Raw genomic sequence first — 27,856 nt, 5'->3', positions numbered from 1 at the left:
ACCTTTCGCACCTTTTGAAGATTATTATCGGAACACTTCCAGTTTAAATACATAAAGACTAAAAAAGAAAAGTATCTCAAAACAAAGCCCCCTGCATTTTGCAACATTCTAGACACAGGCATCATAGTGTAGCTTCTGGGCTATGCAACACAAATACACAATAACCCAAAAAAAAGAGAAGAGAAACTAAAAAAATTCCCCAGTTTTGTTATCAGCATTGTTTTCCTCAGCTGAGATGGGGCTGAGACTTTTGTTCTCGGTACCTAAGCTGGCTGCAGTCTTCCTCAGCTTTGGTGTGAACTAAAGATGTGAAGTGAGTTGGCCGAAAGCCACAATTCCTGTTTCTCAGCTGGCTTCAGCACGAGACCTGAATCTCATGTCTCTGGGGAACCCTGGCCTCAGCCAGTATCGTGGTGGACGTCAGGGTGATCTGTGCGCAGGTCTGTCCTAAAGGGATGGATAAAAACTCAACACCCCCGCAGGGTTGTGGGCGCACAGAATGCTGTGGTGGCATAGGAGAAAGACCAGGAGAGACGCTTTGACGTGCTGACATTTTCAGCGCTGAGCGGGGCGGGAGGAAATACATCCTCCTGGAGCTAAGCTTCTACATTTCCCCTATGGTTGCCAAGCCAAGGCTCGTTGTTCTGTTTGTTTTTGAAGCGCAAATCCCTTCTCAGACATCTCTCCTCTTCAGTACCACTACAGGCTACCGGTCTTTGGACCAGCAAACCCTTTCCCATGGCAGAGACAGACAAGTGGGAACAGCCTGTAGGAGCTCTCTGACACACACTTTTATTAATTGACTGCCACACATTGTGTTTTCTTGAAAAAGGAAAAGAAAATGGTATTGCTTGTTCATCCAGAGGCAACTCAAAGGTTTAGTGTTAGAAAGGAGGAATAAAAACCTTTTTAACAAATGAGTGAAAATAGAGAGAGAGGAAAAAAAGAGTGGGGTATTTTGGCCTAGCTCTCTTTGTATTCAAACTCCTCTCCCAGCCCCTGTTGCCAATTTCCTATTCTTTCTGGCTGGCTGAGCTTGAATGCTCGCAGCCTTGTTAATCATTGCGCTGCGAGGTCTCCGGGCCTGACCTCTATTTGAATAGCTCCACATTTCAGCAGTTTCACACCCACCAAAGGCTCCCCAACAATAGGCCATAATTAAAGCATGCTCGGGTCTTTTTCACCAGGTGCAGGACCCAATAGGCCTTTCTCTTTATTAAATTAGAGCTGGCTCACACACTCCCTCTCCTCCTCCCCCCTCGGCCCTAGACATAAAAGCGGCTCCACATTCACCGCAAAGAGAACTACCAGCTCCTCTTCCCCTCCATTTCTTTGGAAACCTTTAGTTCCGGTCTTGACAGCTGCCTCGGAGAGGTCCCCTTCTGAATGCCCAGTGGCTGAAAGACTTTGGCTTAAGTTTAAAAAAAGGAAAAAAAGCAAACAAAACCCAAACTCACTTGCCAGTCACTTCCTTCACTGTGAACTTCAATAGAGGAAAGAGTAAGATGCAAAAAGTACTGTAAAGAGGGGAGATCTCTCTGTTCCATTTCCTTTTAATTACTCAGGCCACAATGGGCTTCTGAAGAGGAATAAAAGTATCAAAGTGTGTTTTTTTCTTTTGAAGGAAGAATTAAATCAGCCTGCTCAACTCGACCAGCCTGGGAGCACGGACGGTGCTATAGCGCAGGCTGTGAGAACTCTGTGGCGTGCCAGACGAAGGTGCTGACCCCACCACCTCTAGAGAGAGGAGGAGAGCAGCCAGCAGCGCAGCAGGTACAAAAAAGGGAGACAGAGGCAACGCAGCTGCAGGAATGGACAATTATTAGAACTGGACTCCCCGTCTTCTGATGTTTCTACAGCAAGCCCAGATGTCCTTCAACTGAACGCAGCTCTTGGGTTGAACAGTGCGTAATAGTACAATTCTACAGCTGGCATCCCAGAGGAGGTCAGGCTGATCTCTCTGATGGTCTCTACTAGCCCCAAAACCTTAGGAGGTGGCATCCAGACTAACAAGCTCATTTCCAGGTATTACTTTGTGTCGGTGACTTTGCAATAAAAGTCTCTGGTAAATGGCCACAGCCACCGCTGGATGGATCATTTTGCAATTCAGCATCAGGGCACAAGAAACTTCTTGTAGCATGGCAACTTTTTTTGTTGTTCAGGAGTTATCGAGAAAAATGAGAGCAACAGAACATTTCACGACCCAAGCGAGCCCAATTCTGCATTAAAGAGAAAGACTTCTGATTACTCTCATGGTACCTGTAACAGCTGCCTGCTCCCATGGCTGGACTCGAGACTGCGTGAAGTGTCATGTGTTGTTAAACTTCTGCTATAATCAGAACCCAAGCCCAACCTCTGAATTTCATTGTTTTGCCATTGTTTTTTTCTTCTCAACATCATCTTAGCTCAGGATTTTGCATTTATTATTCAATTAAAAAAAAAAAAAAAAGAAAAAGAAGCAACAGCATGCAGAAATGCTTGATAACACATTGAAGAGGATATTCAAATTTCCAGCATTTTCACTGGAAGGAGTCATTCCCTACTGCTCTTGAGTGCAGAATGACACAACAGAAACGTCCTTTTCTAAGAATTTCAATCAAAGCCAATACGATGGCAAGAGAAATTCTGCTATTAGCTGAAGGACTGATATCTCAGGGATTTTTGCTCAGCTGGGCTAAATTCAGAATCCTGTCCTACGTTCCTATAATTTTACTCTGGAGCCCTCTACTCTGAAAGCACCCCACAACACTGAGCAGTCCAACTGAAATTCTCCTAACTACTCTTAAGTTCACTGAAGTTGAATAATGGGGAAAACACAACAGCTGCTGAAGACAACCGAGCAACGTGTAGGCGAGTTTGACGGTGAGGACACGGGCTCCCAAAGCAACTGCAAAGCAGAACAATTTGACAGAACACAAACTGTGGAGGGAAGACAGGTGTTGGCTGACAAAAGCTGGGGCAACTTACAGCACACGCAGGTTTTTGAGTCCCTTGAAGGCACCTTCTGCAATATGATTGATGGAATTGTGGCTCAGTCGCAGTACGTGCAGTCCCCCGAGGTCTGCCAAGCTTCCCTCATCCAGCCTGGTTAGGTTGTTGTATGAGAGTATTCTGAGGAAAAAAAAACAACAGCCCTCATCAATCCAACCAGTGTTTTCTAAACTCCTCTGTGCCAACCAGTGCCTTCCTCCCACAACCACCTTACGAGAGGCAATGTGTACTGGGTGGGTACGTAACAGCTTGATTAGGAAATAAAACTGCAGCCTGCAAATACTCCCACAGGATACCCATGGGGCAGCGTGGATGAGCATACAGGAGCAGGAGGCAATTGGTATCCGGTTACAGGGAAATCTTCTGTACAGGCAAGAGAGAGGGGCTCCTCCAGAAGTGAACGAGAGCAATAAACTCATAGGCATGTGGTGGCTTCGGCAGGGAGCAGCTACTCTTTCTCCACGGCCTGTATGGCTAGGTTGGGGCTGGGGAGCACCATCCTTCCTCCATCCCCAGATGCACAGGTAACACTCGGGTATCAGGTATGGTTCTGTTCAATCCTCACTCCCATTTGGACTCCCTCTGAAGCTTACAGAAAAAAGCAGCCCCCTCCTTCCCCACGCCCTGCGAGGTGGAGAGTGACGTAAAACAGATGCATTTTGAAGTTCACAAGCGCTCTTGGCAGGGTCCAGATTTCTGTATTCAGGAGGTGTCTTATCGTTCTGCACTTGTGCGCAGCAAGCCCCAGGCGTCCGGGCGTGGGTGTCTTCACAGCCCGCTCCACCCCAGTCGAGAGCCAAAAGCATTTCACCACACGGCAACTGAATGCTTCCTTTCACGCACAGGAAGGAGGTATCTGCTGTAAACCCGCCGCCTTCCCTCCCGCTGCCCTTTGTCAAGGAGTGTACAGTCTGCTAGAAATCTTCTCCACATACAAGTGACTAATACTGGAGGGTTATTTTTTTCCTAGTTTTCCATCCATCTCTTCCCTTTGCCTGTATTATCTCTGGTTTTGGAGTTGTTTTTTTTTTTAAGCTCTACTCCTGTTGCAGTTTGGAAGCTGGTAGGAAGAAAGCTGTTCTTCTCTCCCAGCCAGGGTGCAGATGAGGCTTCTGAGATTTGACACCCAGGGCAGGGCATGGGAAGCTCCAAGCCACTGCAGACACCTCACACAACACGCAACCACCTCTACGCAAGCAGTAAAGCCGCAGCATTGCTGACGCTGAAGGCCATCACGGCTCATCAAACGAGGGACCTCCTGAGGCAGCAGCAGGCAGAGTCACTGGTCAGCGATCTTCAGCCTGGAGCATCCATCCACAGCTCCACGCTGCCAGTATATTCCTCCTGATCTCTGGATGTCACTGCAGCTGGGTAAGCCCTGCAGGGCTACTGGCAGGTGAGTGTGACCAGCGGCAGCCTAAGCTTGAAGTTGCCTGCACACTGACATGTGGGGTATAAAACGTGGCATTCGGCTGCATGCTGCTACTACTCACATTTTCTCAAGCTTATCTCTTTACAAAGGCCAGCTGCATAGGTTTTTCGAAAATAGCTTAGTGACTTGGGAACACAAGTCACTTCAAAAAATGTGAGGGTTTGGACTGCTAAACTTTTCAAAAAGTTGAGTTATGCAGCTTTGAACAAGCACTGAAATTCTTCATTGTACAGACAACAAGAAAAAAAGAAACCCACCGAGTTCCAAACCTCCAAATTCCTCTTCTAGTACTGCCTGTTAATGAGTCTGCTTAAAAATGTGTCTAGGGCTTGCATGAAAGTCACTGCAAAGCCAAAACCTAAGTCAAAACAGACACATACTCCAAAGTACTGAGAGTGTCATTTACTTGGCAAACAAGCTGTCTATCTTTTAGCTGTGTGAGTGGGCAGAGGGCAAGGTTTGGAAAAAAAATCAGTAAAGATTAGTGAGTTTGAAGAAGGTATGGGGCAACATACTTTCATTCCTAAAGAAGTTGTAGTGTTCGTTATGAAGAACTGGCATCCAGTCAAAATTATGTCCTCACCTGCGATTAAAGAATTTGGCTTTAAAAAAAAAAAAGCGTTCAAAAGTAATCCTAAACCTGGCTGAGAAAAAAAAAATATAGTTCCTTTTGATTCTGCACAGAAGAGCTCCTGCCACAACTGGTGAAGGCATGCTCCCCTCCGTTCGTCCTGACATCACCTCAAGATGGACAGACAGCAGCAGTCTTTAGAGGGCTCTCAATAGCTGCAACCAGATGGAAGGTTCAGGAGCTAACCCACCTGGCAGTGGCTTCCTTCAACACCTCAGGGCTCTGCTTCCTGCCAGCAGGACAGGCCAATTTGCAAACAGCGTGTTCCCCTCCTCAGCAGTCTGGATTATCTGGGTTTTGAGAAGCCAGCAGGTCGCTGCTGTTGCTTCCCCTACCCTCTCATCTCTCTACCAGTCAGAAATCACTGGAACGAACAAGTGGAAATGTCTGTCTACACAGCCCTTTCGGCCTGGCGAGGAAACAGGATGGCAGTGCACAGAGCAGCATGCCAAGAGTGATACTTAAAGGGGTTAACCAGAAACCTGTTGTGCAGCTGGCGCTCCTGCTGCCAGCCAGTTCTGGACCAGGTACATCTAAAACATTTCATTCCCATTGACCAAACTATAGGTAAAAAGCGAAAAGACAGACCCACCAGCCAAGTCGTCTTTTACCTCTGATGAAATTCGATGCTCCCACTGTGGATTTTTCCATGCTGTTGATGTCCTAGCACCTGACTGGTGAATACAATCAGCCCTTTCTCATGCCCACAGTAAGGCAAGAACTCTCTTTTCTTCTTAGCTTTTGCATCAGACCAGAGCCCTGGAGTCACGTTTTCTCCCAGCAACTGAAGGAGAGACAACTCATCCTTCAGATGACCGACTCCTTCCTTAGCACAGATAAGCATGGGTCTGGCCAGCTCTCTCTCTTGGGTCAAGGACTTTGAAATTCATTCCCTGTACAACCAAAGACAGTGTTTTCTGATAACTGAAACTCAGTAGATTTAGCAATAGGGGAGGTGAGTAAGGCTCTTTTAATAAGGAATGAAACATACACATTCAAAGGAGTGCAGAGAGGCAGTCTAGATGTATCTAGTGCTTCCTTTCCTCACCCTCCAATTTCAGAGCAGACCTCTCGTACAAGTACTCTTTGGCTGTGGGAGTTTCAGTTAGGAGTATCTGATGGCTCCCTACAGCAGCCTTACCCTAAAGGCAACACCTGCAAGAGCTTGTAATATTCTGCAGAGATGTGTGCTAACACCCACATAATTGCCTTTCGAATCTCAGCTAATGTCATCTCTGGCCTCACGCTCTAGCACAGTCCTGTTCGTCAGGCCAAGCACGCCCCAGTGCCTCCTACCAACTCACACCACCAGGCATTTTCCAAACCTACCCCACACTGCACCACAGAAAGACAGTCCTGCACTGGGTTTCTGCAGCTACTGCAGAGGATGGCCTCTAAGCCATGACAGCTCACCGCTAGCACTACTTGTTGGCAAGAGATCCCAATCCATACCTGACAAATAAAGGACTAAGCATGACATGCAACCTCCCATCTAAACCTTCAGGCTGTGCAAAGACAGTGTCAGGCAGAAAAGCCAAGCGCAGTTCTCCCTAAAAGAGTTCTGACGTTAGCTCTGCAAGGTGCAGATGGGGCTCACCCATCCCATCTGCACCCAGGCTGAAATAAACCTTGAACACAGGCACCAGATACTGGGTCCCTGCGAGCAGAAAGCTCCCAGAGCTGTGCTACTGACACACCACGGTGACCTGAATTTGGCTACTCCAGGGGTCCAACTGCGAGTGCCCTAGGAAGGCAGACACCCCTTTCTTGATGCTTCAGATACAAGCAGACCATGCATGGAGCACAGTGCTGATTCTGATCTGTTGCCTTGAAGATTTCTCCATTGGCACTGCCTTGATCTAGTAAAATATCCCTTGATGATCTGCATGCAAAGGAACTACAGCACTGTGCCAAGCAGTGCTCTTTAGGCACAGTGCACGGGCAGTTTCACAGCAATGTGAACAATTAGATAATTAAATAATCACATACTTATTTAACTAAAACCAAAACACAAATACTTCCTTGTGTCCCCCAAAAATAATCCACATCTGAATGAATCATCTGGGTTCAAGAGCAGGCCACAGCTGGTCGCCGGGCTAACATGTTAATTCTACAGCTTCTATACTTAAAGGAATGGCGCACGTCATGTCCACCTGTCTCCTAATCCACACCCCAAAAGACGAGGGACTCACAGCTGGGTAGGCGGATACCAACCTTTAGTCCGAGTGCAGAGTGAGGCCTCAGAAAGCAGGAAGCTGCTGTACCATACTGCTTTTTGGTGGATAGGAGAATCCCTAACAACACTTAACAAGAGGTTTCCAAGCACCAAGCAGAACTGAATTACATTTCCACCAACCACATGTGTCCAGCTCTCCAAAGAAAAAAGTGAATTTTTCCACAGTTCCACCGAGGGGATGACAGCTTCTGTAAATACTGCAAGCATCCATGTGTGTGTCTTCTAAAAGGCATTAAGCAGTGCCACAGACCCAAAAGACACCCTTGTGTCCTCAGCAGCAAGGCTCACTTTCATTTATCAAAGAGACTGTATTCACAGCTGGAAATCTCAGGAGAGCAAAGTCAATGTATTTACTTTTAAACAACTGAGCCCTACAGGAAGGGTAAGTGTAAAGAGGAGAAACACGAAGAACTGCCTTTAAAGGGCCAAATCTCTGCTGGTTAAAAACACGATTGTTCTTTGTAAATACAGAGGATAAAGCAAAGCTTCCTTCAGGCTGTACTGTCATCATACGGCAAGCCGTGCATGTCTCGTAAGTAGCTAAAAAGCGTTGGCAAGCCGCAGATCACAAACTCCCCAGGTCTTTTGGCACTGTATACTTTTAGTGGGTTCTAGTCTTTGTTTCTGGTGCAAATGTATTTTAATCAGCTGCTCTGAAGGTCAGAACATCACGAATAACAACGGCATCACTTAGGAGGCTGCAGTTCCTACATTTCTACAAGTTGATACAGCGGGAGCCGCAAGCCATGTGACTGGGAAAAATCCTTACTCCCCTTTCCTGCCAACGTTACACCAGCACCAAATGCTGCCGAGCCAACCACAACAGAAACCAACTTACAGCTCATGCAGCTTCTGACAGAAGCTCCAGCCATCAGGGTTGATGCGGGATATGGAGTTGTTACTGAGGTGAAGCTGGTGCAGCGATGAAAGGCCATAGAGAGAGCCACTGTTTACTTCTGTCAGGCTGTTATACTCCAGGTGGCTGTGGAGAAAAACAAGAAGGAATTGACAGATAATCAGCACTGGTCAAATGCTGAAGAATTTCCAACAAGGACTGGGATTTTAGCCATTCCTACTTTCATCTCTACATACCTATGTGGACACGTGCATGTGTGGGCATTTCTTGTGCAAGCGAAGGATAGAAATTCAAGGACAACACAAAGGAAATGCCCACAGTGAGCTGTGACTGCAGAGGTATGCTCCGCTGCAAGTAAACTGGGCTTAAAGCATCCCATTCAAGTTTCTATTTGCAGAGTCTCAGCTGTGTGACAAGCAGCATCCAGAAACATGCTGCCTTGATCGCTTGTGACCTTGCAAACACACTCGAAAGTCCATCATGTTAGAAGTTTCAAGCACTTCTCTGCAATGACTATTCAATTTGTTCTCTCACATGGAAAGAAAACATCACTGAGATAGCCCAGCTTGGTTTCTAGGCATCCCAAGAGGCAGAATAATCAGGTCTGCAACACAGAGTTTCCATGCATCAGTCAAAACAAATTTGCAGAAGCCAGATAAGATTTTATCTAAATACCAATCGAGATCTTAGTGAATGTTTAAATCGTCAAACTTTCAAAGGAACACTGCCACAGCTTGAAATACGGGACTTTTTTTTAATGAACACCTGGTAAAGCAATGAGTTTTAGTAAACTGTGGGCCAACTAAAGAGAAGTTGCTGTAGCATGGCAGAGCTCTGTGCATGCAGCACATAAAAAGCAGCATGAGGACTGGCACAGGTGCCCGCAGGTCTCTGATGGGAGTCCTGGCTAAAATGCAGCAAAGGACAGGATACAGCAGGTGAAGTCTAGGCTGTTTAAGGGAAAAGAGCCCATCTCTCCAACTTACAGAACTTGCATCTTGGCGAGACCCCAGAAAGCCCCATCAGTCAATTTGCTTATGTTGTTGCGCTGGAGTTTCAGGACTTCCAAGCTGTCCAGTCCCTGGAACGTCAGGCCTTCAATCAGGCGGATGCGATTCCGGTTCAGCTCCCTAAAATCACCAAAGCCATACAAGATTATTAAATCCCAGCTCTTTCTCACGAAATCATCTGTGCAGCATACAATGGGGACAGCAATGCCAACAACTCCTGTCAGTGGTTCCCAGGAGAAAGCAGAAGCGCACCGGAAACTTTCAATCCCAGAGCTAGCCGGGGAAGTCAGCTGGGTGTGATCACTTAAATAAACTCACCCTGGGACAGACTTTCCCTATAGAAAAATAGCAGAGAGTGCGGCAATTCCTCGTCTTCCCTCGTCTCTCTGTGTTTCTTTTAAGTCATTTATCTTTTTCATCAATTTTCACACGTCATCTTCTTTCAGAGACACCATTGGAACCAATGCAGTTAAACATCAGCATTACTTCCCTTACAATGCATTGTTTTTACAGGACTTGTAATCGCCCAGTAAAAACGTGCTCTGAAACCACCGAGTGCCATAAGCACTGTGAGCCCAAGAGGAAAGTCTATGGCTAAGTTTGAAAGGAAAGCTTTCAGTTCCCCTGACAAACTTCACATTTTTTCTTATTATAGGAAACTAACAAAGAGCGAAACAAGTTGTTTCCAATAACAAGGCAGTCTTAGTATTTCGTGTATACAAAGAGCTCCAGCTTTTTTTCCCCCCCCGGGTGAGGACAGACTCCTAAATTTTGGGAATACCTTTTTTCTGAATAGTAATATGAACATCAGCGCAGCACGCTTTACCAACCCGTCTCAAACAGTCTTACGGATTGCTAGACCCAGGCATACCAGGTGAAAACGCAGTTCCATAAAGTCAGTGGAGAACTTCATCAACACAATGTACCAAAGCTGAAGACAGGACTTTTAAAATGGATACCCTTCTGCACATACAAGACTAAGCTAAGGGTAGTTCCCTACTCAGCATCTGTGTTGAAGAAAATGATGGAGGTCACAACATCAGAACTTGTTTTAGAAAAGATGAGGAAGCCGTAGAAACTTGAAGCTTACTTTTTAACTGCCTAAAAAAAACAGTGTTGAACTTGCACTCAAGTTGAGTGTAATTAAAGTCAAGTAAGCAATTAAAAAGTTTGCTGGCCTAAAGACTTTTGCCTTACTGCGCTTCCTAGGCTATCAGTGCACTGCGCTTTGCCAGAAAAAGAACCGTACACAAACTCTACAACACATCAAGTCTGTACAACTTGCAATTCATTCATGTTTATCTATAGGGTTCAACAACCAGCTGGGAGACTGTCCTTAAGAGTACCAATTACTCCAACTTTCAGCGAAAACTGTGCTCCTAAACAGACCGAGTTGACCTTTGTTTTTATTACAGTTTTGCACACGACGCAGATGAACACAGCGATTACAAGCTCTCGGTCAATGGACAGCAGCTTCCAACAGAGAGGCAACAGGCTTTTAAGACACATCTGCTATTGTGTCACACTGCTCAATCCCGAACTGGCTATAAATCCTACACCTATGCAAGCACAAATGCACACCCATTCCTTGGACACATCTTGGCTTACGGATTTGTCTCTCAATCAAGAGGTTGCCATTTAGAGGTGTGAGTTCCAACAGCTGTTGGGGACTTTATGTTAACAGAGGTTGACCTTGTGCCTAACAAATTTGATGGAAAGACTGCAACGGGCTCCAGGCTGGGCCCATTTCTCTAACAGCAGCAGAAGGGAAAAGCTAAACCGTTAGTGCTACTATTTTACGTGTAAAGCATATTTATAGCTGCAGATGTCTATGTGTCCCCATGCAGCTCCTGCTATACGGACCACAGCAGGACAGCAACAATGTGTGTGTAACTCACCTACAGTGCCATTTTCTCTGCCAAAGTATCGCTGCACAGCTTAACAACCTTCTGTTATATCTTTTTTATTGCCACATAAAGATACCTGTGTGGTCTTGAAAAACTAATGTGGTAGCTGAGCGCTGTCACTCGCAATAGGAACATCTTCCAAACCTCTCGTGCCCCACAGACACCAGCAGCTCTCAAGGGAATGGATTTGTCTTTGCTGTCAAGTACACAAGATGATGATGTCTGCTGCAGCATCCCTCCCATCCCAGTTGATCAAAAGAACAGCCTGAAAAGCCAATAATTACCAGACAAAAAGGACCCTCACCCAACGTGTTTTAATAGGTGCTGGCAGAAGACAACTGCACAGTGTACTCTAAGTTTTATAGATACCAGGTGAGGAAGGGTATCTCCTCAGGGACATTTTGTCTCCATTAAGTGTGGCTGAGCCTAATTAAAGCGCACATTTCTACTCACAGTTGTGTTAGCCTGGGTAGCCTGAATGCCTTGACAGGAAGCTGAGTGATCCTGTTTTTACTCAGACGAAGTGTTAGCAGGGACCGTGACAGACTATCAAAAGCACCAGGCTCCAGGGTGCCGATTCTGTTGCTCCCCAGGTAGCTGCAATAAATCACATCAGAAAAATGATCAGTTCTGTCAGAAATCTCCTTTTATATCAGCATTTGGTTGGTCTGCAGACAGGCTGGTGAAATTACAGAGGTGGCTTCAAATCAGTGGAGTTTCTGGCTGCTCAAAGAGCACAGTGCCTTTCCCAGAGCCATCTGACAAACGTGGAGCAGTGCCGTGCACTTCCCAAGAACCCTCCTACATCAGCAAGGCAATCGGGAGTGGAAGTCAGAAACTGGCGAATATTCCAGTGCAGGATGACTCTATTCATTCCCCATTTTTCCCTTAGCATCTGTCCCAGGGCTCTCTCTTACCTGGACCCTAGTCTTAGCCACAGAGGGTGTTTTTACAAGGTAACAGGCAAACATCAGTCACACCACCACTCTCTTTAACCTCTTATAACCAGTGGCAGAAACTTTGGTGCAAACTTTAATGCAAGCAGATTATTTGTCTGCACCTCTTCAAAAGCACCTAAAACACAGATTATTGTATGTTCCCCTGAATGGGCAAACATCTCTACTGGGAGGGTGTTACACTGCTTAACCCCCCATTTTCTTCAAATAACCAATGAGAAATTTCAGTTCCTAACACTCAGCAGATATTCTAATGATGCAGTAGGTATTCCCCCTCCCCTCTTCCAGATGCACATGGGCTGATCTGGGAAACAGCATATACACTTCCACTGGGGAGCAGACACAGACAGTTCTGCCGGCTTCTACTTTTCCAGCTATAAAGACACCTGTACCTGAAAGATGCAGGTTACCTTTCTCTGTTGTAACATCATCTGCCTTCTTTACAGATACATCAGAAATCAAAAAGACAGAGTTCAAAATATATCCTGACAGTAGGGAAAACATACTGCCTTCTAATTCTCCCTTGCACTTAAAATCCTGACGAAGAACCCCATACTTTGGACGTTCATTTCCTCTCCTTTTTTTAAAGCAGGTTTGAGGCCCTTTTCTCTGCTGTGGTAACTCAACAAAAGCTGTTCCCAACAAGAACAACTCACAGCTCCTTTATGTGAAGTCCCTGCGGAAAGCAGCCGTTTCGGATTTCCGTGATGTCATTGAAACTCAGGTCCAACGTTTCCAGGGCAACGTAGGGCTTCAGTTGACTTGCTTCAATGCTGCGGATCCTGTTGTGATGCCTGAAACAGTCAGGAGAAGAAACGGAGACAATTCAGTTCTCTTAAAAAAAACAGAAAGAATACCCAAGGCCACAGCAGGCGCACAGGCTGGCCCTTGAGTTGACAACCTCAGACTCACAGTGCTCCTTCACCAGCTCTCTGAAGAGAAACCCACCCCAGAGACCCTCCCTAATCCCCATGCTGTTCCTATGGCTAGCGAGACTAGCTCACAAAGATCTGCAAGCTTCCAGACACTTTTTCTGGTGCCATACAAGACTTTTCCCTTCTACAGAACTACTGACTTCATTCATCAGTTTTTCTTCCAGTAATTTGGGCTCAGTCTCCTACAAGCCTGCACTTCCAGAACGAATTTGTTACAGGCAAGGACTGCAGGGCAGGATTTTAATCCCACAGGCAAGGAGTGCTGATCAACGGTTTAAGCAACCTGCCAGTGTTTTACACAGAGGATGGGATTTTTCAGAGCCGTCTGCAAGAACAGAGAAATAAATAATGATCTCAGCAAAAATTACAAAATACTGTTTTCTTAATTCCTAAGGATCCTTCTGAAAACTCTCAGCTTTGGGCTATGTTACAACAATTTGTAACGCATGGGAACACTGTAAAAAGGCTTGCTCCTGCAAATGTTTCCTCACCTTTCGCTACCCTCGTCCCACTGTGCAATTAGGACAACTCTGTGGTGTCAGTGCTCTGCCCAAGCACCGACTGCAGGATCAGACCCTGTAATGGTCACCTGCATTTGCTGCCTTACCAATACCAGCCTGAAGGATTCAATCTAACGCTTTTCTTTAGAGAAGGTACTACAGGCTGTCCTCGGGGTTTCTGCAGCCGTCAAACAGTTAAATACCTCTAGACCTCATCTCTACTCAACAAAGTCTAACTATAAATCCTGTGAGTCCTTTCCTCTGACTCCTTTCTGGCCTGAATCAGTAGAGAGAACAGTAACCAATTAAAAAAATACATTGCGCATTAGTCACAAGAAGCAGAGAACATGCCTGACGTGAATTTACAGCAGTCACTGATATTACTGGCAAGGCTGAGAGCGAGGCACTCCAGAGACGCTCACCAGACACTTGAGAACTTGCTGAATAATAAGAGATAGCAGAGAGGGTTCAAGCAAGCACTGTGCTTTAATCAGGCCGGCTGCCCACTGAGTAACCAGAAGAGGAGACAGCAGCCAGCAATGCACTCTTGAATGCAAACTGGGACGTCCCAGCTCTACCGACAAAGCACCAGCACCAGCTCTTTGAAACAAAAACTGATGGGCGAGCCAACCACAGCCTTCCAGGCACTGAAGCTGATGGGGGTCTGGGAGCACGTCTTCTCCAGCCTCACCTCCTTTTCAGGCTCTCCCAGGGGTTCAGACAAGCACCTTTCAAAGAAAACCTCGCCCTTCAAAAGAAAATACCAACAGCACATGGTAAAGGACCTGCTCCCTGCCTGCACTGTGATCCGCTTCTTTACCCTCCCTGTTATGAAAATCAGGTTGTTTCACCACCATGGTTGCTGGTGTCTGTAAAAGGCAGACAGTAAAAACTGCATCACAGTAAAAACTGCATCCCCAGAACAATTTGCTTTCTGGAGACTCACCCTTTAAACAGCCAGCACATGGTCCTCGCTTACACTGGGGAAACATTTGCAGAAATGCTGCTTTGCCTAAAGAGTTTAAGTGCTACTTAATTAATTCAGTGCAGGCTCACAAATCATTAAAGACAAATTTTACACCACCATAGCAATGTGCTACTAACACGGTCCAAAAAGGCGCCAGGAAAATCAAAGGAGAGTCATTAACCTGTTCCCAAACTGGTTATTCCACAGGTTACAGGCACACAGGTCTCTGCAACCGCAAACTGTACAAAAGGCACTGATATGACTACTATCCAAGTGACGAATATTCATTTACAGCTAGGAATAACAACTGAATTTTCACATCCGTGGCAGATAGTGGAGCAGAGCTCCAGTGAACTTATAGTAATACTGTGACTAAAATACACGAAAACTCACTCTACCCAGAATTTTGTGACCTCCATAAATTAAACGCATGGGTGATGGGAATTCCTTTTCCCCAAGGAATAATTCCTTCTGCAAGGACTTGATTACTAGAATCAGCAAGTTCAAAATTTTCAATTTTTTTCCTCCTCAATATAATCTGAGTGTGACCCTGATTCAGGAAAGTGCCTCAACAGAGACCGAAGTGAAAGCAACCCCAAGCATGTTTTCTGTAGCTCTCCTGAAGCAGGAGCTGCGAGTTCAACGCTGATCTCATCTAGGCTGTGATGGCCGAGATGAATCTGGCCATAAATAACAGGAAATGAAGGCTTGTACAAATGAACGTGAAGAATCTATAAATTACCTGACAATTCCTGCACAGCGCAACTAAGTCTGCAAGGGAGTGAGAGCACAGAGTGAGTTTGGACGTGAAGTGCTCTTTCGAAGCCAGTGTTATTTTTCTGGAGAATTAATATTTCTGTGCTTTAGTTGTTCAATGCATATCCAATCTGCCCGCCTGCCAGATCCCCCAGCCCATCCCAGAGGACAGGGAAGAAGGGAAGAAAAGGACAGGAAAGTACAATTTTGTTTGAGCCACGTTCACAGTTTCCAGGTGACTTCTGTCCATTTGCCTCTTGCTTTTCATGTGCTACAGCTGGCAGATTAGATGGATACATTATTTCACACAGGAAAAAAACAGGCTGCTTTCTCTCCCTCTCTGCCTCCTTCAAACATGGGCTGACTCCAAACGTAACTCTCAGCTCTAAACACCATCCCCGGCCAGCCCCAGCTGGGGAATGTCAGACAGCTTGCTGTGAAGCACAGCACCCTCTCTAAGCACTGCACTTCAAACAAAACCAGCCCGGCTGACTTTTCCTATACACAGCATGTGATATGAATGCAACATCGTCCAAACCTTTCACTAGCTTGATTACATTAGATTTTTCATTCTTTCAGTAAGAGCTGAAATGTGATTTAACCCTTCCTGTTATTACTTGGATCCTTTCAGCTTGTCTGCCTTTGTTCCTGATCTCATCGCAAGGGTGTTTTACAGAAAAAAAGACCAGTGACGTTACGACTTTACCACTCCCCTTTAGCAGTGACTGGAAGCGGGCTGGATTTTTCCCAATCAGCTCCTTAGTTTACACTTTGTTGGCTTCAAAGGTGACAGGATCAGATTTTAGTACCAACTGCCGAAACCAGGCTTTAAAGCACAAATTCTCGGTGCCTCCACAAACCATTTGCCTCCAGGTGTCTTTTCCTCTCCCACTCCTCAGGTATCACAGCCTGGAAACAGCTTTCCCTGTCTCACTTCAGCCCCTGTTACCTCAAGAGTATACGATGACAGGGCTTCAACGTGAGATTGAGCAATTACAGCCCGGAGCAGGAGCCAAGGCTCTTAGTTTCTATTCCCAGCTCTGGCCCTGACTCATCTGCCTTGGGCAAGTTTCTTAACCCCTCTCTACCTCTGGTTTAACCAATCTGAATGGGAACGTACTACCGGACTAGGATGATGCAGAGCTGCCTTCACTGAGGACTAAGAATTTGGAGCGAAAGCAGCTCAAGCGAAGAAGACACTACAGGAGCTAAGGAACCCATCCAAGCCCATTTGGGTTTGCTCATGAATATGGAAGGATCTGGCTAGAACAGCTGAACTTCCCAGCTCACGCCCAAGCTCATTCCCGGAGACACCCCATTTGCAGCTAACGCAGATCTTGAACTGTAACATCTTAGTGCCAAACCAAGCTAACGCAAAGGCAGCAATGGATTACCTTCAGACTGCGAGCTGCATACATACGGCGCTTTCTTGGGAACTACTTCGCCTTCAGGTCAGCACCAGCTACAGCTAGAAACGCAGAGAGGAGAGCTGCGGGCAGCTACCCCCCAGCCACTGCCACTTAACCCCTCTGCACCCCCAGGTCAGCACCCCGCGGCCCCACAGCCTCTTAGCCCCTGCACTTTGCACCACTCTTGAGCGGATCCCTCAGCATTAGAGGAGATTTGGATTAACCTCAGCCCACTCTTTGCTGAACCAAGCCCGTGAGGACCACGTCGGGAAGCAAACGCGCTCTCTGCGCTCCTCCGGGCTGCTGCGAGACAGAAAAACAAGCAAAATGTTCCAGCAAAGCCAAAATGCGTTTGGGTTTGCTCTGAGTCGGGAGGGAGCTGAAGGGGGTGGCAGGAAAACAACAGGTGGCACAAAGTCAAAAGCTTGCAGCATTTCCAGGAATCTCAGCTTGTATTTTAGAGGTAAAGTTACACTTTAATCCCGGTAGGTTTCCTCATTCGAAGCTTCTTTGTGAATATTTATTTGATAAACAGGCTGTGAAACATTTTCCACTAGACCTAATAGGAGAAGAATCCACCTTCCCCTTTGCAGCAAGCCTGTCCTTTGGAGAACTCTAATCAGTTTAATTTAGACCATGGCTTCAAACTCCTTGTGTGAAATCGATGCAGAGCGCAGCGCAAACACGCTCCTTTGTTGTTCAAGCCACATTCACTTCCCCCGAGCAGCTGCCCGTTAGAAAGCTGAGGGCAGAAAATCAAAGCAAGCAGACCCTCAGAGGGGAACGTACGCAGGGCTTTGGCTGCACTGATTTAAACACAATCAGCGCACAACCTCCTGGTTTAGACAAAGCTCAAATTAAGGCTGCCTTGGCTGCTGGGAGCCTGCAGCGCAAATGTTTGGTGGGAAGCGAAGCTAAAGGCAGGGAGAAGTCACATGCCTGGCCTTCATGTCGGGTCAGCTTACAGAGCTGGCTGGGCTCACAAAAAAGAAAAAAGCAAGCCGTAGTACAGCAAACCATTAAACCAACACCTGTCATAGGCATCAAAAATAAAATCAAGCTTCAAAAGAAAGGCTCCGCACCTCGGGTAGGGTTCTATTAATATGCAAGCACACTTTAAAAATTAGCACCTGAGGGAGATCACAAGACTGGAAACAGAGAGATTAAAAAGCTCAGCATTTAGTTAATATTTCCATACCAGGAAAGTATTGAAGAAACCAAATGCTAGAGCCAGAAAGAGTTACGGGGTTTGCTACTGAAGGACAGGCAAGGTTTGGTGTCAGAGTCAGGCCACGTAAAGAGAGCGAGATCAAAGGCACCGTAACAGGAGATGGATCATGCACACTGTGACTAACCGATGCCTGGAATTACCTCTACCTTCTCAGCTCAGAGAAGACAGATGTAATATTGATCCTCGTAGAAACACTAGAGAAGATTCAAGACGTGGGTTCCTATACTCTCACCTTAGATGATCTTCTACCTGGTTTTAGCCTACCACTCACTACACACCACAAAAAAAAAATTATCATACTTTCAGAGCAGAACACAACGCATGAGCAATTTTCCTGACAGGGATGAAGTGGGTCTGATAATGCAGAAGATGTGTTTGTGTTTACAATAGCAGCAACATAAATGTTTGTTTGTTCTGGTCATGTTATTACCATCAGAAACTGAAGATGTGTCCCAAGTGCTTGTTATTAATGTATAGAAAAAGAAGGAAAGAAGAGAATGTCATTGTGACCTGGACAAGCAGCTTTGACTCAAAAGTCGTAGAGTTTATCAATGCACAACTTCTCACATAATTTTAACACATTACTCAAGAGTTTTATTGCTTCCAAAAACTTTTATTCCAGAAAGATTCCTCTCCTGTACCGAACGTGTAAAAGATCTGCTTTGGAGCAGTGAAGCTCTCTGCAGCAGAAGACAAAGTGAACGTGCAGGTGACATGCTGGAAATCCATGGCCCACCACTCCTCTGGACGAGACCTTCCCTGAAAGGCTGAACTGCCCAAAATTCTTCCTAACTGCTCTGTGAAAGCCCCACTAGCTCTCTGACACTTCGCACTATCATGCCAGCCTTGCCAGGACAATCCCCGAGGCTCAGGATTTTGTACCATTACAAGAACGTACATTTTTACCCAACACAACATGCGCTGTGTACTTGCTTTCAGGAACAGCCACGCTGTCCATTCAGAGTAAGGCTGCATGGGTTATCGTCCGGGCAGGAAGCAAGGATGCATGGAAGCAGCCCCCACTATTCTCAGATGCTCTGAATCACTCCTTCCCTGAGGAATCCTGGCAGATTCCCAGGCTGCCACAGATACAGCTCTGTTTGTTCAGGTGCTGGCTGCACACACAATAGTGAAGCAGTGGCAGGCCAAGCAGCCACTGCATTTTAGGGTTAGTCGCAAAAAAAAAAAAAAAAAAAAAAAAACACAAAACCAAAAACACAACCACAAAAACCCACCAAACAAAAAACACCCCCCCATCCCCAGTGCAATTTTTACAGGTATCCTACCTTTTCCTCAAAGATTTGCATGCTCTGCCTGAGTCCGCACATGAGCATCTTCCCTCTCCCTAGCACTCCTTCAGAAGAAAGCCCTTCTAAGCTTTCAGCAAACAATCTGTGACCATTTTACACTGTTTCCATTTAAAACCGTCATACATAAGTGTAAAGCAAAAACTGGCTAACAGAACTAGTCCAATTATATCAAACCATGGCACAAAGTCTGAAGACATTTCCCCATCTGATGCACCTCAGCTTCAAAACTGCTCTACTTCATAGGGCTTTCACTCATTCAGGTTATGTTCTTGCCTTGTGTTGGTGGGTTAGCATGGACAAGCATGAAGCAAACTACCCACAGCTATACACAGGCTGGGACAGTCATGGGATTCAAGGAAAAAAAAAAAAGGACAAAAAGAAAACACTTTTTTATTAAGGAGAGAAAAAGAATTGCAACCTTTCATGGTGAAGTGACTGCACTGGGCCATCTGGAGTCAGCAAGGAGCCTGGGAGCTGGGATTTGCGCATTCATCCCTTTGGACCTGGGGGCAGCAGCCCCTTGCAAGTCAAGTCCATGACACTGCAAAGGGCTGGGTGATGAACTCCTTATTCCCACAAGCAAGCTATTACTCACACAAATAGTTCCACTGCAGTCAACAAGGCTATTCATGTAAGACCAGTGTGACTCAAGGGCTACTCTGTGACCACCCACAGGACCAAACTCATCTGCCTCTCACACTGATGGACTGCAACTATTGACCCTGGTGCAGTCCCAGCGTGGCCTCAGAGCATCCTTGGGCCCTGGGTACCTGAACACCGGCCGATCTTATCCCTCCTGCCAGGCACACTCTTGTAACTCTTTCATGAGGCAGCCATGTGGGTAAGAGTTACGCAGAGATCAAGCACCTTCTTTAGAAACTGTCCTTCAGAGCAGCTGTACATAACCAATGGCCTGGATCTGATGCAGATTCATTCAGGGCTTTTGTTGGGTTCAGTATGAACTAGATGAAGGAAAGCCCTTCTTCTAACAACCAAAACCACTACATCCAGTGAGGTATGTATTCTCTGAGGATACTTCTGTACTAGCAGTGTTTATGTAAACTTTCTGACTTGTTAGATGACCTTATACTGTGTGTTAGATCCACTGAGGTAAGTGATGTAATTTTAAAAAACTCTCTCCCTCGCTTTGATCTGCATTTACTCTCCCTATTTTTTTGATTTGCCACCATATGATTTTAGATATTTTTTGCAATATGTAACTTCCTAAGCCTTCAGCATTTGATCCCATTAGCAGAATAAAATGTGTGGGACAGGCCAGATGAGAAGCTAGTCATCTTTAAAACAGAGGCTGTCTTATCTCCTTGGCAGATTGCACAACCTGTTATGACATCAAAGCAAATTAAGATTCCCAAAGACAAGACAGTCTCTGTTATGGGCACAGTCCCCTCATCAGCAAGAGGGTGGTTCCCAGAGGACCAGAGTTTCTGCTCTCTTCTGGTTACACTGGATGTTTCATGAAGATTGTACTCCATAGAGGCTTTAAATGATGTATTCACAAAGGGCACAGATCCATTAAAAGGCTGTGCAAAGCATCTTTCCTTGGGTGTCACAGCCTCGCTGTAAGGAGGTTCCCTGAACTTTTATGAACTCAATACTAGAGCACATCCTTGCCTCCCTGTGTGCAGCTTACCTCAAAACATCTCAGCGATTATCTTTGGAATCACTGTGTGCTCCCCTCCATGGGATGATGCACCTGCTAGGCTCGGGGCCAGAGACCTTTAGCAGAGGCTGCCCAACTTGTCATGCAGTTTGTTCAGTTCTCTGGCCCAAGGGAGGGAGAGCACCTCCAAGTCACTGAGCATAATCAATACCGGTTTTGAAACAGCCCATCTGTGAACACTCATAGCTGTGCTAGTCTTTCACCCCCTGCTCTTCCAGCTCTCAGCCCAAACCACTGCTTGCCACCCTCCATCTTCTCACATTCCCTGACCTCCATCTGGAGCAAGCACCGAGAAAGGCTGCAAAGCAGAGGAGAGGCCCTGCTGAGTGCTGAACTCTGCTAAGGGAGGGAATTGCCCTCTGGGAATAGAAGGAAGAGAGTCATGTAAGGTAAAGGAAAGGACAGTTTTCATACAAGAATGCAGGAAACCACATGGCTCTGCACTGGCTGTCTGAATGGGGTTGTGGGGCTCAGCAGAGCCTCTTTGAAGAAACGGCTGCATCAGTATTTGAAAAGAGTCATTCATTTGCTGGCAGACGACAGTCAGGTCAGTGTTTCTATGTTCTACATATTATGCCTTCAGTCTGCTACTTTCTCTCTCCACCAGTGGCTTTTCCTCTTCCACTTTTACCTCAAGGGCTTTCTTCTGCTGCTGACACGTGCCAGCCAAACTCAATTTTCTATCACAAATTAAATGCATAAGCCAGTTCCTGAAGCCAAGAAAGAGCCCAGCTTCACCCCCACTGGGTTGCTGCTCTGATGAGTCTCTGCTCCAACAGCCCCACACTTGCACAGCACCCAGCACAAGCAGCCACTCCACGTCACGGCTGCTGCCTGGCCCCCCACATCCTTATCCCTGGCCTCAAAGATGAGTCAGGTTTGTGAGGAGCAGGAACAGATCCAGCCCAGCTGTCAGTTTAACTAGCCCAGGGCAGAGGCTGGAGCAGCTACCCTGCCCAACTCCCAAGCAGAGACAGCAGCCTCTTTTCATCTTCATGGCAGGCAAGTTTTGTGCTTCTACTCAACAAGGGCAGCATTTTTATTTGAAAGCAAATAGGGTCCTGGAGCACAGGGCACTTTCATCCTTAAATCCTGATGCTGATCTTAGTTTCTCTTTGTGTCATAAATCAAAGTAAAGAAGATCCACCACAGCTTAGTCAGTGCATGTGTTTTGTGGGTGGCTTTGTTTTGCTTTTGTCTCTCCACAGGAGTGAGGAGGGGAAAACACACAAGCGGAGAAGCAATTTAAGAGCAAACCAAATGTGATGACTCTGCCCATGATGCTGGGACATTAACCCAAACTGTAATTACAAGCAGACTTCTTGATAGCATGCACTGTTGGTGCCTGAAAGCCATGATGTGACAGTGGGGCTTTTCCCACCTTTGACAGGAACACAATGAAACCAGCTGTATTTACCTACTAAAGAACTAAAGTCACCCTGATGTTAAGGCAGATAAATAAAGGACAACACACTGGAGTATGTCTACTCTCCAGTCCACATTAAGTCTCACACAGCTTGCAGCAGGAAGTTGCTAAAAGACTTGCCCCTTGAAGGAGGCAGCAGTTGGAGAAACATTTTTGACTGGCCAGTCAAACTCCTGTTAACACTTCAGAGATGGAGATAGGCTGGCTGCTCAGTCTGTTCCAACACGACACACACTTGTGCTCTGTTGACAGGGCTTATCTGTCTTGTCAGCAAGGTCACCAGAACAGGGATAGCCTCTGGGCAGACTTCACTGCGAGCTCTGCTCAGCAGAGACTGTTCAGCCTGCACAAAGGAATAGCTCCTATGTGGAAAAGGAACGGTCAAGCTAGCAAGGAAAACAGCTCTTCCTAACAAGTCTAGGCACACTGTTACTAATAAAGCACATCAAGTAGGAAGGATGGCTTCAGGAAACTGCAGAACAAAGTGTCAAAAGATCCCAGGGAACAGCAAATTTCAGTTCTGAAGCAGAACTGTTATTGTGCTAAGTCAAGCTGGTGTAAAACGCTATCTGTTCAAGCTTCCCTAGAGCAGATCTTGTAAAATCAGTGGTAAGCCAGTAAGTTTTTCAAGTTTCTTTACTAAAAATCATTTGCTTCAGTCCCTCTTACTTTGAAAAAGAGGACAGCTGTCTCAAGAACATGATCTGGAGGGGGTCTTCACAATAAGATCACCAAGAGGTGTTCCTTTTCCAGGGCACCTGAAAAATTTCAGGAAGTCCAATCTCTTTCCCTGTTTTTTTGTTTCCACACAGCATGGGATCTGCAGTATATGGACAGGAGAAGATATTGTAAGTCTAAAAACAATGAGCCATTTATAGATCCTTTCTTTTGCCATCAACTCTTAACTCTTCCCCTCTTCAACTCATTTTTTGCTGCTCAGATCTGATCCCTGAAAACAGCTGTCTTCTCACTCGCACGCCCTTGCACTCCTGTTTCATTTTCCAGCTGCCTTTGCTATTTTCCCTGATGTGCAATTGAACATTAAATGGTTTGACAGGCAGAACACGTACTCACCCAACCACTTATTCCCAATCAATATTCACATGGAATTCATGTTAACAGGCAAGAGTTACACACACACTTGGAAGGCAGGGCGGCCTCTTTAATGATCACTTCATCTAAAGGTATGACTGATCACTTTCTCATCTATGTTAAGCAGCAATCAGATTTTCCAGCCCACATACCACTAGCAGGGCTGTTTTTGCAACAGTAAGATCCTAACTTGATGTGATCTCTATTGTTCATCTTTGCAATTAATTGGGGAATTTAACATGGGTTAAAAGTAACAGAAAATCCAGCACATAGCTAGCTTCTAGTCAGTTAAAAATTATCTTTCTAGAGGTTTTTCTGCCAATCTTTAACCTAGACATGGCAGGATCACATTTTAGTGAACACTGTTTACACCAGTGTTTCTTTACCCCAAATTACACACTAATTACTCCTAACAGTGCCAGCGGAAGCAATGATGCAAGTGCTAAGCATCGTATGGAGCAGAAGGTAAATGGCAAAACTGATGTTTTAGTCACTGGGCTTTGAACCACGTGGGCAGGATCCATTTTTTAACACCTCTGCTGAAACAGTTTTAGCCTTGTTATATGCAGAGGGACTAAAAGACATTGCCTGTTCTCACCCCTTCCAAGACACCTGAAGGTAAACAAAATGGAGAAGTGTTGAAGCTGCTTTAAGGAACCCTACTTTAACAAAAAAAAAAAATATCACAATTCTACCCCCATCCCTGTTCTTACTTCTCACTAGGCATCTATTTCATGCTCTGAGCAAGCATCAGTGGTCTAACAAGCAGGATAAACTGACAACTGATAATGAGGACTAACTGGGCAATCTCAGCAAGGAAAAAAAGAACACAAACAGTAACACACACTGATAGCTTCCTGATTTTGTGCCATTGTGTTACAAAACTGAATCAGCCAAGCTTTCAGAGAGAAAAACGGGTAGAGATTTCTACCCAGAAATAACTTAACTTGCTTCTGTTGCAGCTGCAACTCTGCTTTTACTCACCCCTCAAACCAAATTGCCATTACTAGCAGTTTTTAGGCAGAAAACTCCAACATGCTAAAAAAACCCTCTCAACTCAGCAAGTTATTTCTGTTTCAAATCTGCTTGGCCTCTGAAGACTAACAAAGGAATTGCTTTTGTAGACATGTGCTTTATTTGCCATATGCCATTAAATGAGGCAGTCAATCTACCGCAGATATTAATAGTAGCAAGTTTGGACTATTATAAGGTTCAAATATGAGGCTATTTTTCATATTGACCTTAACAAAAGATCATGGTCGCAAGTGACCCTAACAACTAATTTAGGCTCAATCTGCAGAGGGACAGAACTTAGAAACCATCTTGTGCGCTGTACATGACATACATCTGCCGTCGGACAACGCACAGGAAGATGCTTTACATTCATGAGTTACATCTGCCCTGGGGCACTATCTGCTCCTCAGCTTGAAGAAAGCAGGCCTAACCAAACTGGAATTTACTTGGTATTGGGGCAGAATGAATGTCGGACACACACAAAGATACTGTTCCAGTATTCCAACTCCTAATCCTGTTCTCCATCCCACAAGATCACTTGTGCCCTCTCCTTTCTCCAGAACAAATACTAACCTAGCACGGCCTGCTAAGCAGCACACAGATGTCCAAGCAGACCTAGCCCAGCTCACAGCAACTCTCCACTTGCAGAAGCAGCTGCCATGGCTGCACAAAATGGTGATCCTCACTAGCAAATACACAATAAAGTAGCCTCAAGGGGTAACGTATTCCATGAGCTGCCACCAAGTTTCACTATCTTTTTCCTCTGGCCAACTTTTACTCTGCTCTGTGCATGCCCAGATTGCTTTCTGAAGCTCTTTTGTGGAGTCTGAGCACTATGTGCTTTACTGCTGTTGCTTTTCTAGAAGAAACGATTACTCATTTCCCTGGAATAGCCTCAGATCCTTTGCCATTTCCATGCGCTCACATTATATCTGAAAGCTCGAAAGAGGACACGCAGATGATTAGAACAGTTCCAACAGCCCAAAAGAGAAGTCAAAACAGCGTCTCTTCTGGTGCTTGGAAGCACATGATTAATGAGAATTTCCTCCACTGGGAAAGGCTTTTGCAGTCTTTGGCCTCAAAAACTAGCAGACTTTACGCACCAGAGCCTTACTATGAACTCTGAGCAAAACAAACAGGAGAGGTGGGTTTCAGAGTACCTTATGCCTGTACATTGCTTGCATACTGAACTGCCGTCGTTCTTTCTATTCACCTTTCCACATCAATATAATCGCATTCAAAAGTAGAAACTGAGTAGCATAGCCTGTAGCATGGACCAAATCCTCAGAAAACAACACTTTCTCCAGCCTCTGAGGGGAATTACCTGAGTAAACACTGGAGAATTGGTCCCTGTAGACATTACACCACATAAGAACTGATGCAAGCAGGAGCTGGGGGTGTATCTGCTCCCACTGACAGATTACACCCACATATACCACTTTGCCTTAACTTACCAGAGAGTTTTCTTTGTGCAAATAATTCCGCAGCATGGCAGGCTGCAGAGTTTTCTGAGCTGCCCAAGACATGTCCTCCTGCACACAGGCAGAGCCTGCTGACTTCAACCAGACCCTGCACACGGCTGCATCTGAGTCATCTGCATTTTGTGCTTATAAGTACAAAACCGCTTGCTGTGACCCAGATGGAACCAACAGAGTATTTTCCTTATTTCTAATTGTTAGATCATCCTTTTCTAACTCCAGCAAAGATGACTTGCAGCCTAAGTCTCTTGGGGGTCAAGGCAGTTGTTTTGTTTGTACAGCAATTAGCACAGCAGGATCCCAGGCCACAAATGGCCTCCAAGGCTACATCTATACTATCGTGTTAGCTTAAACCTCAATTCTTCATTTAAGTCCAAACTTCCCAACCACCACCACCACCTACACAGAGGTTTATGCTACGGCCTAGTCAGGAACATGAAGTGAGCTCACACCTCACGTAGAGACCAGCTCAGGCTTGAGCTGTGCCCTACAAACAGCACAGATGCAGCAGTTTCAAGCTCTCCGCTAACAGAGTGCACCCAGCGAGGCTACCACAGGCAGGAACTGAAGCTGTAGCAGTCCTGATATTCAGACAAATCTTCACCATCTGAACCTGAAAAGCAAAGACCAACTGGAGTCACACGTCTCAATACCACCACCTCAGCTCCTGGGAAAAGCCTGTGGAAATGAAGGCGTATTTGCTAGATGACACGTCGACCAGCAGAGTACAGCGACTGCTAGCGTTGCTTCAGCTGACATAGCAAGGCACATTTGTCTTGGGTGAAAGCAAAAGACCAGCTCAAAGAATCTAATGTACCACACTAGAAAGAGGCTCTGCAAACCCCATCTAACACCACTAGTGAAGCAGTCCAAGCAGCACTAAAACAGCTACTTTCCCAAGCCTTCACTAAGAAAACAGGAGGCAACAGCTCCAGCAGGAGGATCCCAATTCTGTAACGTCAGGGATCTCCAAGACCAGTCAACCCTAATCCAGTACGAAGGTCTAATGAGATACAATGAACTTTACATGGCTCACTAACAATGTGATTACTTTAACCAGAACTAGAGTGAAATCCCCCACACTTCAGAGGCAGAGCTCTCCAAGAAACCATGCAATTCAAATAGAAACATTACCCAGACACAGAACTTGGTGGCTGCAGTCTTTGACCTGTCTTAGCCCCAACATCTGGATGGAATACCACAGAGCTCCCTCCTTTTCACAAGGACCATGTTGCCCTGATCAGCATCTGAGCTCACCAGCCCTTTCAATCAGACCTACCACGTTCCCTGCTACTCCCAGTTTCCAATTCTCCACATATTTAGTTTACAAATTTTACATGCTGTATTTTGCCTGTGGCACAGTAGCTCACTTACCCCTCTCCTATTAGCCCTCTCTGTTTAATTAGTTTAATGTGAATTGATCATTACATTAATGAGCCTGTAAAGAAGACTGATTTTCTTCAGGAGACTTCTAAGCTCAGTTTGGCAGCAGAGTAGTCCTATTGATTTTGCTTTCCCCCAGTAAATATGCTGCAGAGTGTCACTGCATCCTCTGTGAATCAGCTAATCCTATTTCACACTCTTTTGCTCCAAAACCCCCTATTCTGATTCGCTTGTTATCTGTGCCTGTAGGGCCAAAGCATCTCAAACAGCTTTGACTGTTGTTAACATACAGCTGACTGCCATAGGTCACTATCTCCTTCACTCCTAAATGGTTGGGGGCTTAAAAGACTCACAGTGAAAGAAACACAAGTATTTAATCTGTTAACTTCCTTAATTCCTAGCCAGCTAACGATGTGGCACAGAGTGCGCTCTCCTTACCACGCTTGCTTCAGAGGTCTGGCTAGCAGGCTCTGCTGAGCTACAGCCTGTGCTGGTGTGCCTGCATCGGCGGATGCTGACTGAATCAGGCTGGCCACCTTGGAGCCAGGGCAGAGGACAAGGATCCACCTCCACCATCCTGTGCAGACATCCCAAAAGCCCTCCAGGATGTATTTCCCCCACATGCAAGGCAGACGAAGCAGTCGCAGACAGGCCC

The 27,856-nt window shown here is 45.8% G+C and overlaps 1 protein-coding gene across 1 annotated transcript in view; it reads right to left on the bottom strand.

The window, feature by feature from the left end:
• The window catches only part of LRIG1 (leucine rich repeats and immunoglobulin like domains 1), a 94,387-nt gene that overhangs the window by 21,116 nt on the left and 45,415 nt on the right, over positions 1–27,856 (bottom strand). The window contains exons 4-8 of the mRNA XM_075433218.1: positions 12,676–12,813; positions 11,517–11,660; positions 9,133–9,276; positions 8,129–8,272; positions 2,968–3,111 (exon numbers count right to left, since the gene is read on the bottom strand). Of these exons, the coding sequence (XP_075289333.1) occupies positions 2,968–3,111; positions 8,129–8,272; positions 9,133–9,276; positions 11,517–11,660; positions 12,676–12,813 (714 nt within the window). The remainder of the gene's footprint in view (positions 1–2,967; positions 3,112–8,128; positions 8,273–9,132; positions 9,277–11,516; positions 11,661–12,675; positions 12,814–27,856) is intronic.

Source organism: Opisthocomus hoazin, chromosome 11 (genome assembly GCF_030867145.1).
Source record: "Opisthocomus hoazin isolate bOpiHoa1 chromosome 11, bOpiHoa1.hap1, whole genome shotgun sequence".
In the NCBI taxonomy this organism is placed as follows: domain Eukaryota; kingdom Metazoa; phylum Chordata; class Aves; order Opisthocomiformes; family Opisthocomidae; genus Opisthocomus; species Opisthocomus hoazin.
The sequence above is the reverse complement of the archived record's forward strand: the minus strand, read 5'-3'. Positions and strand labels throughout refer to the sequence as shown.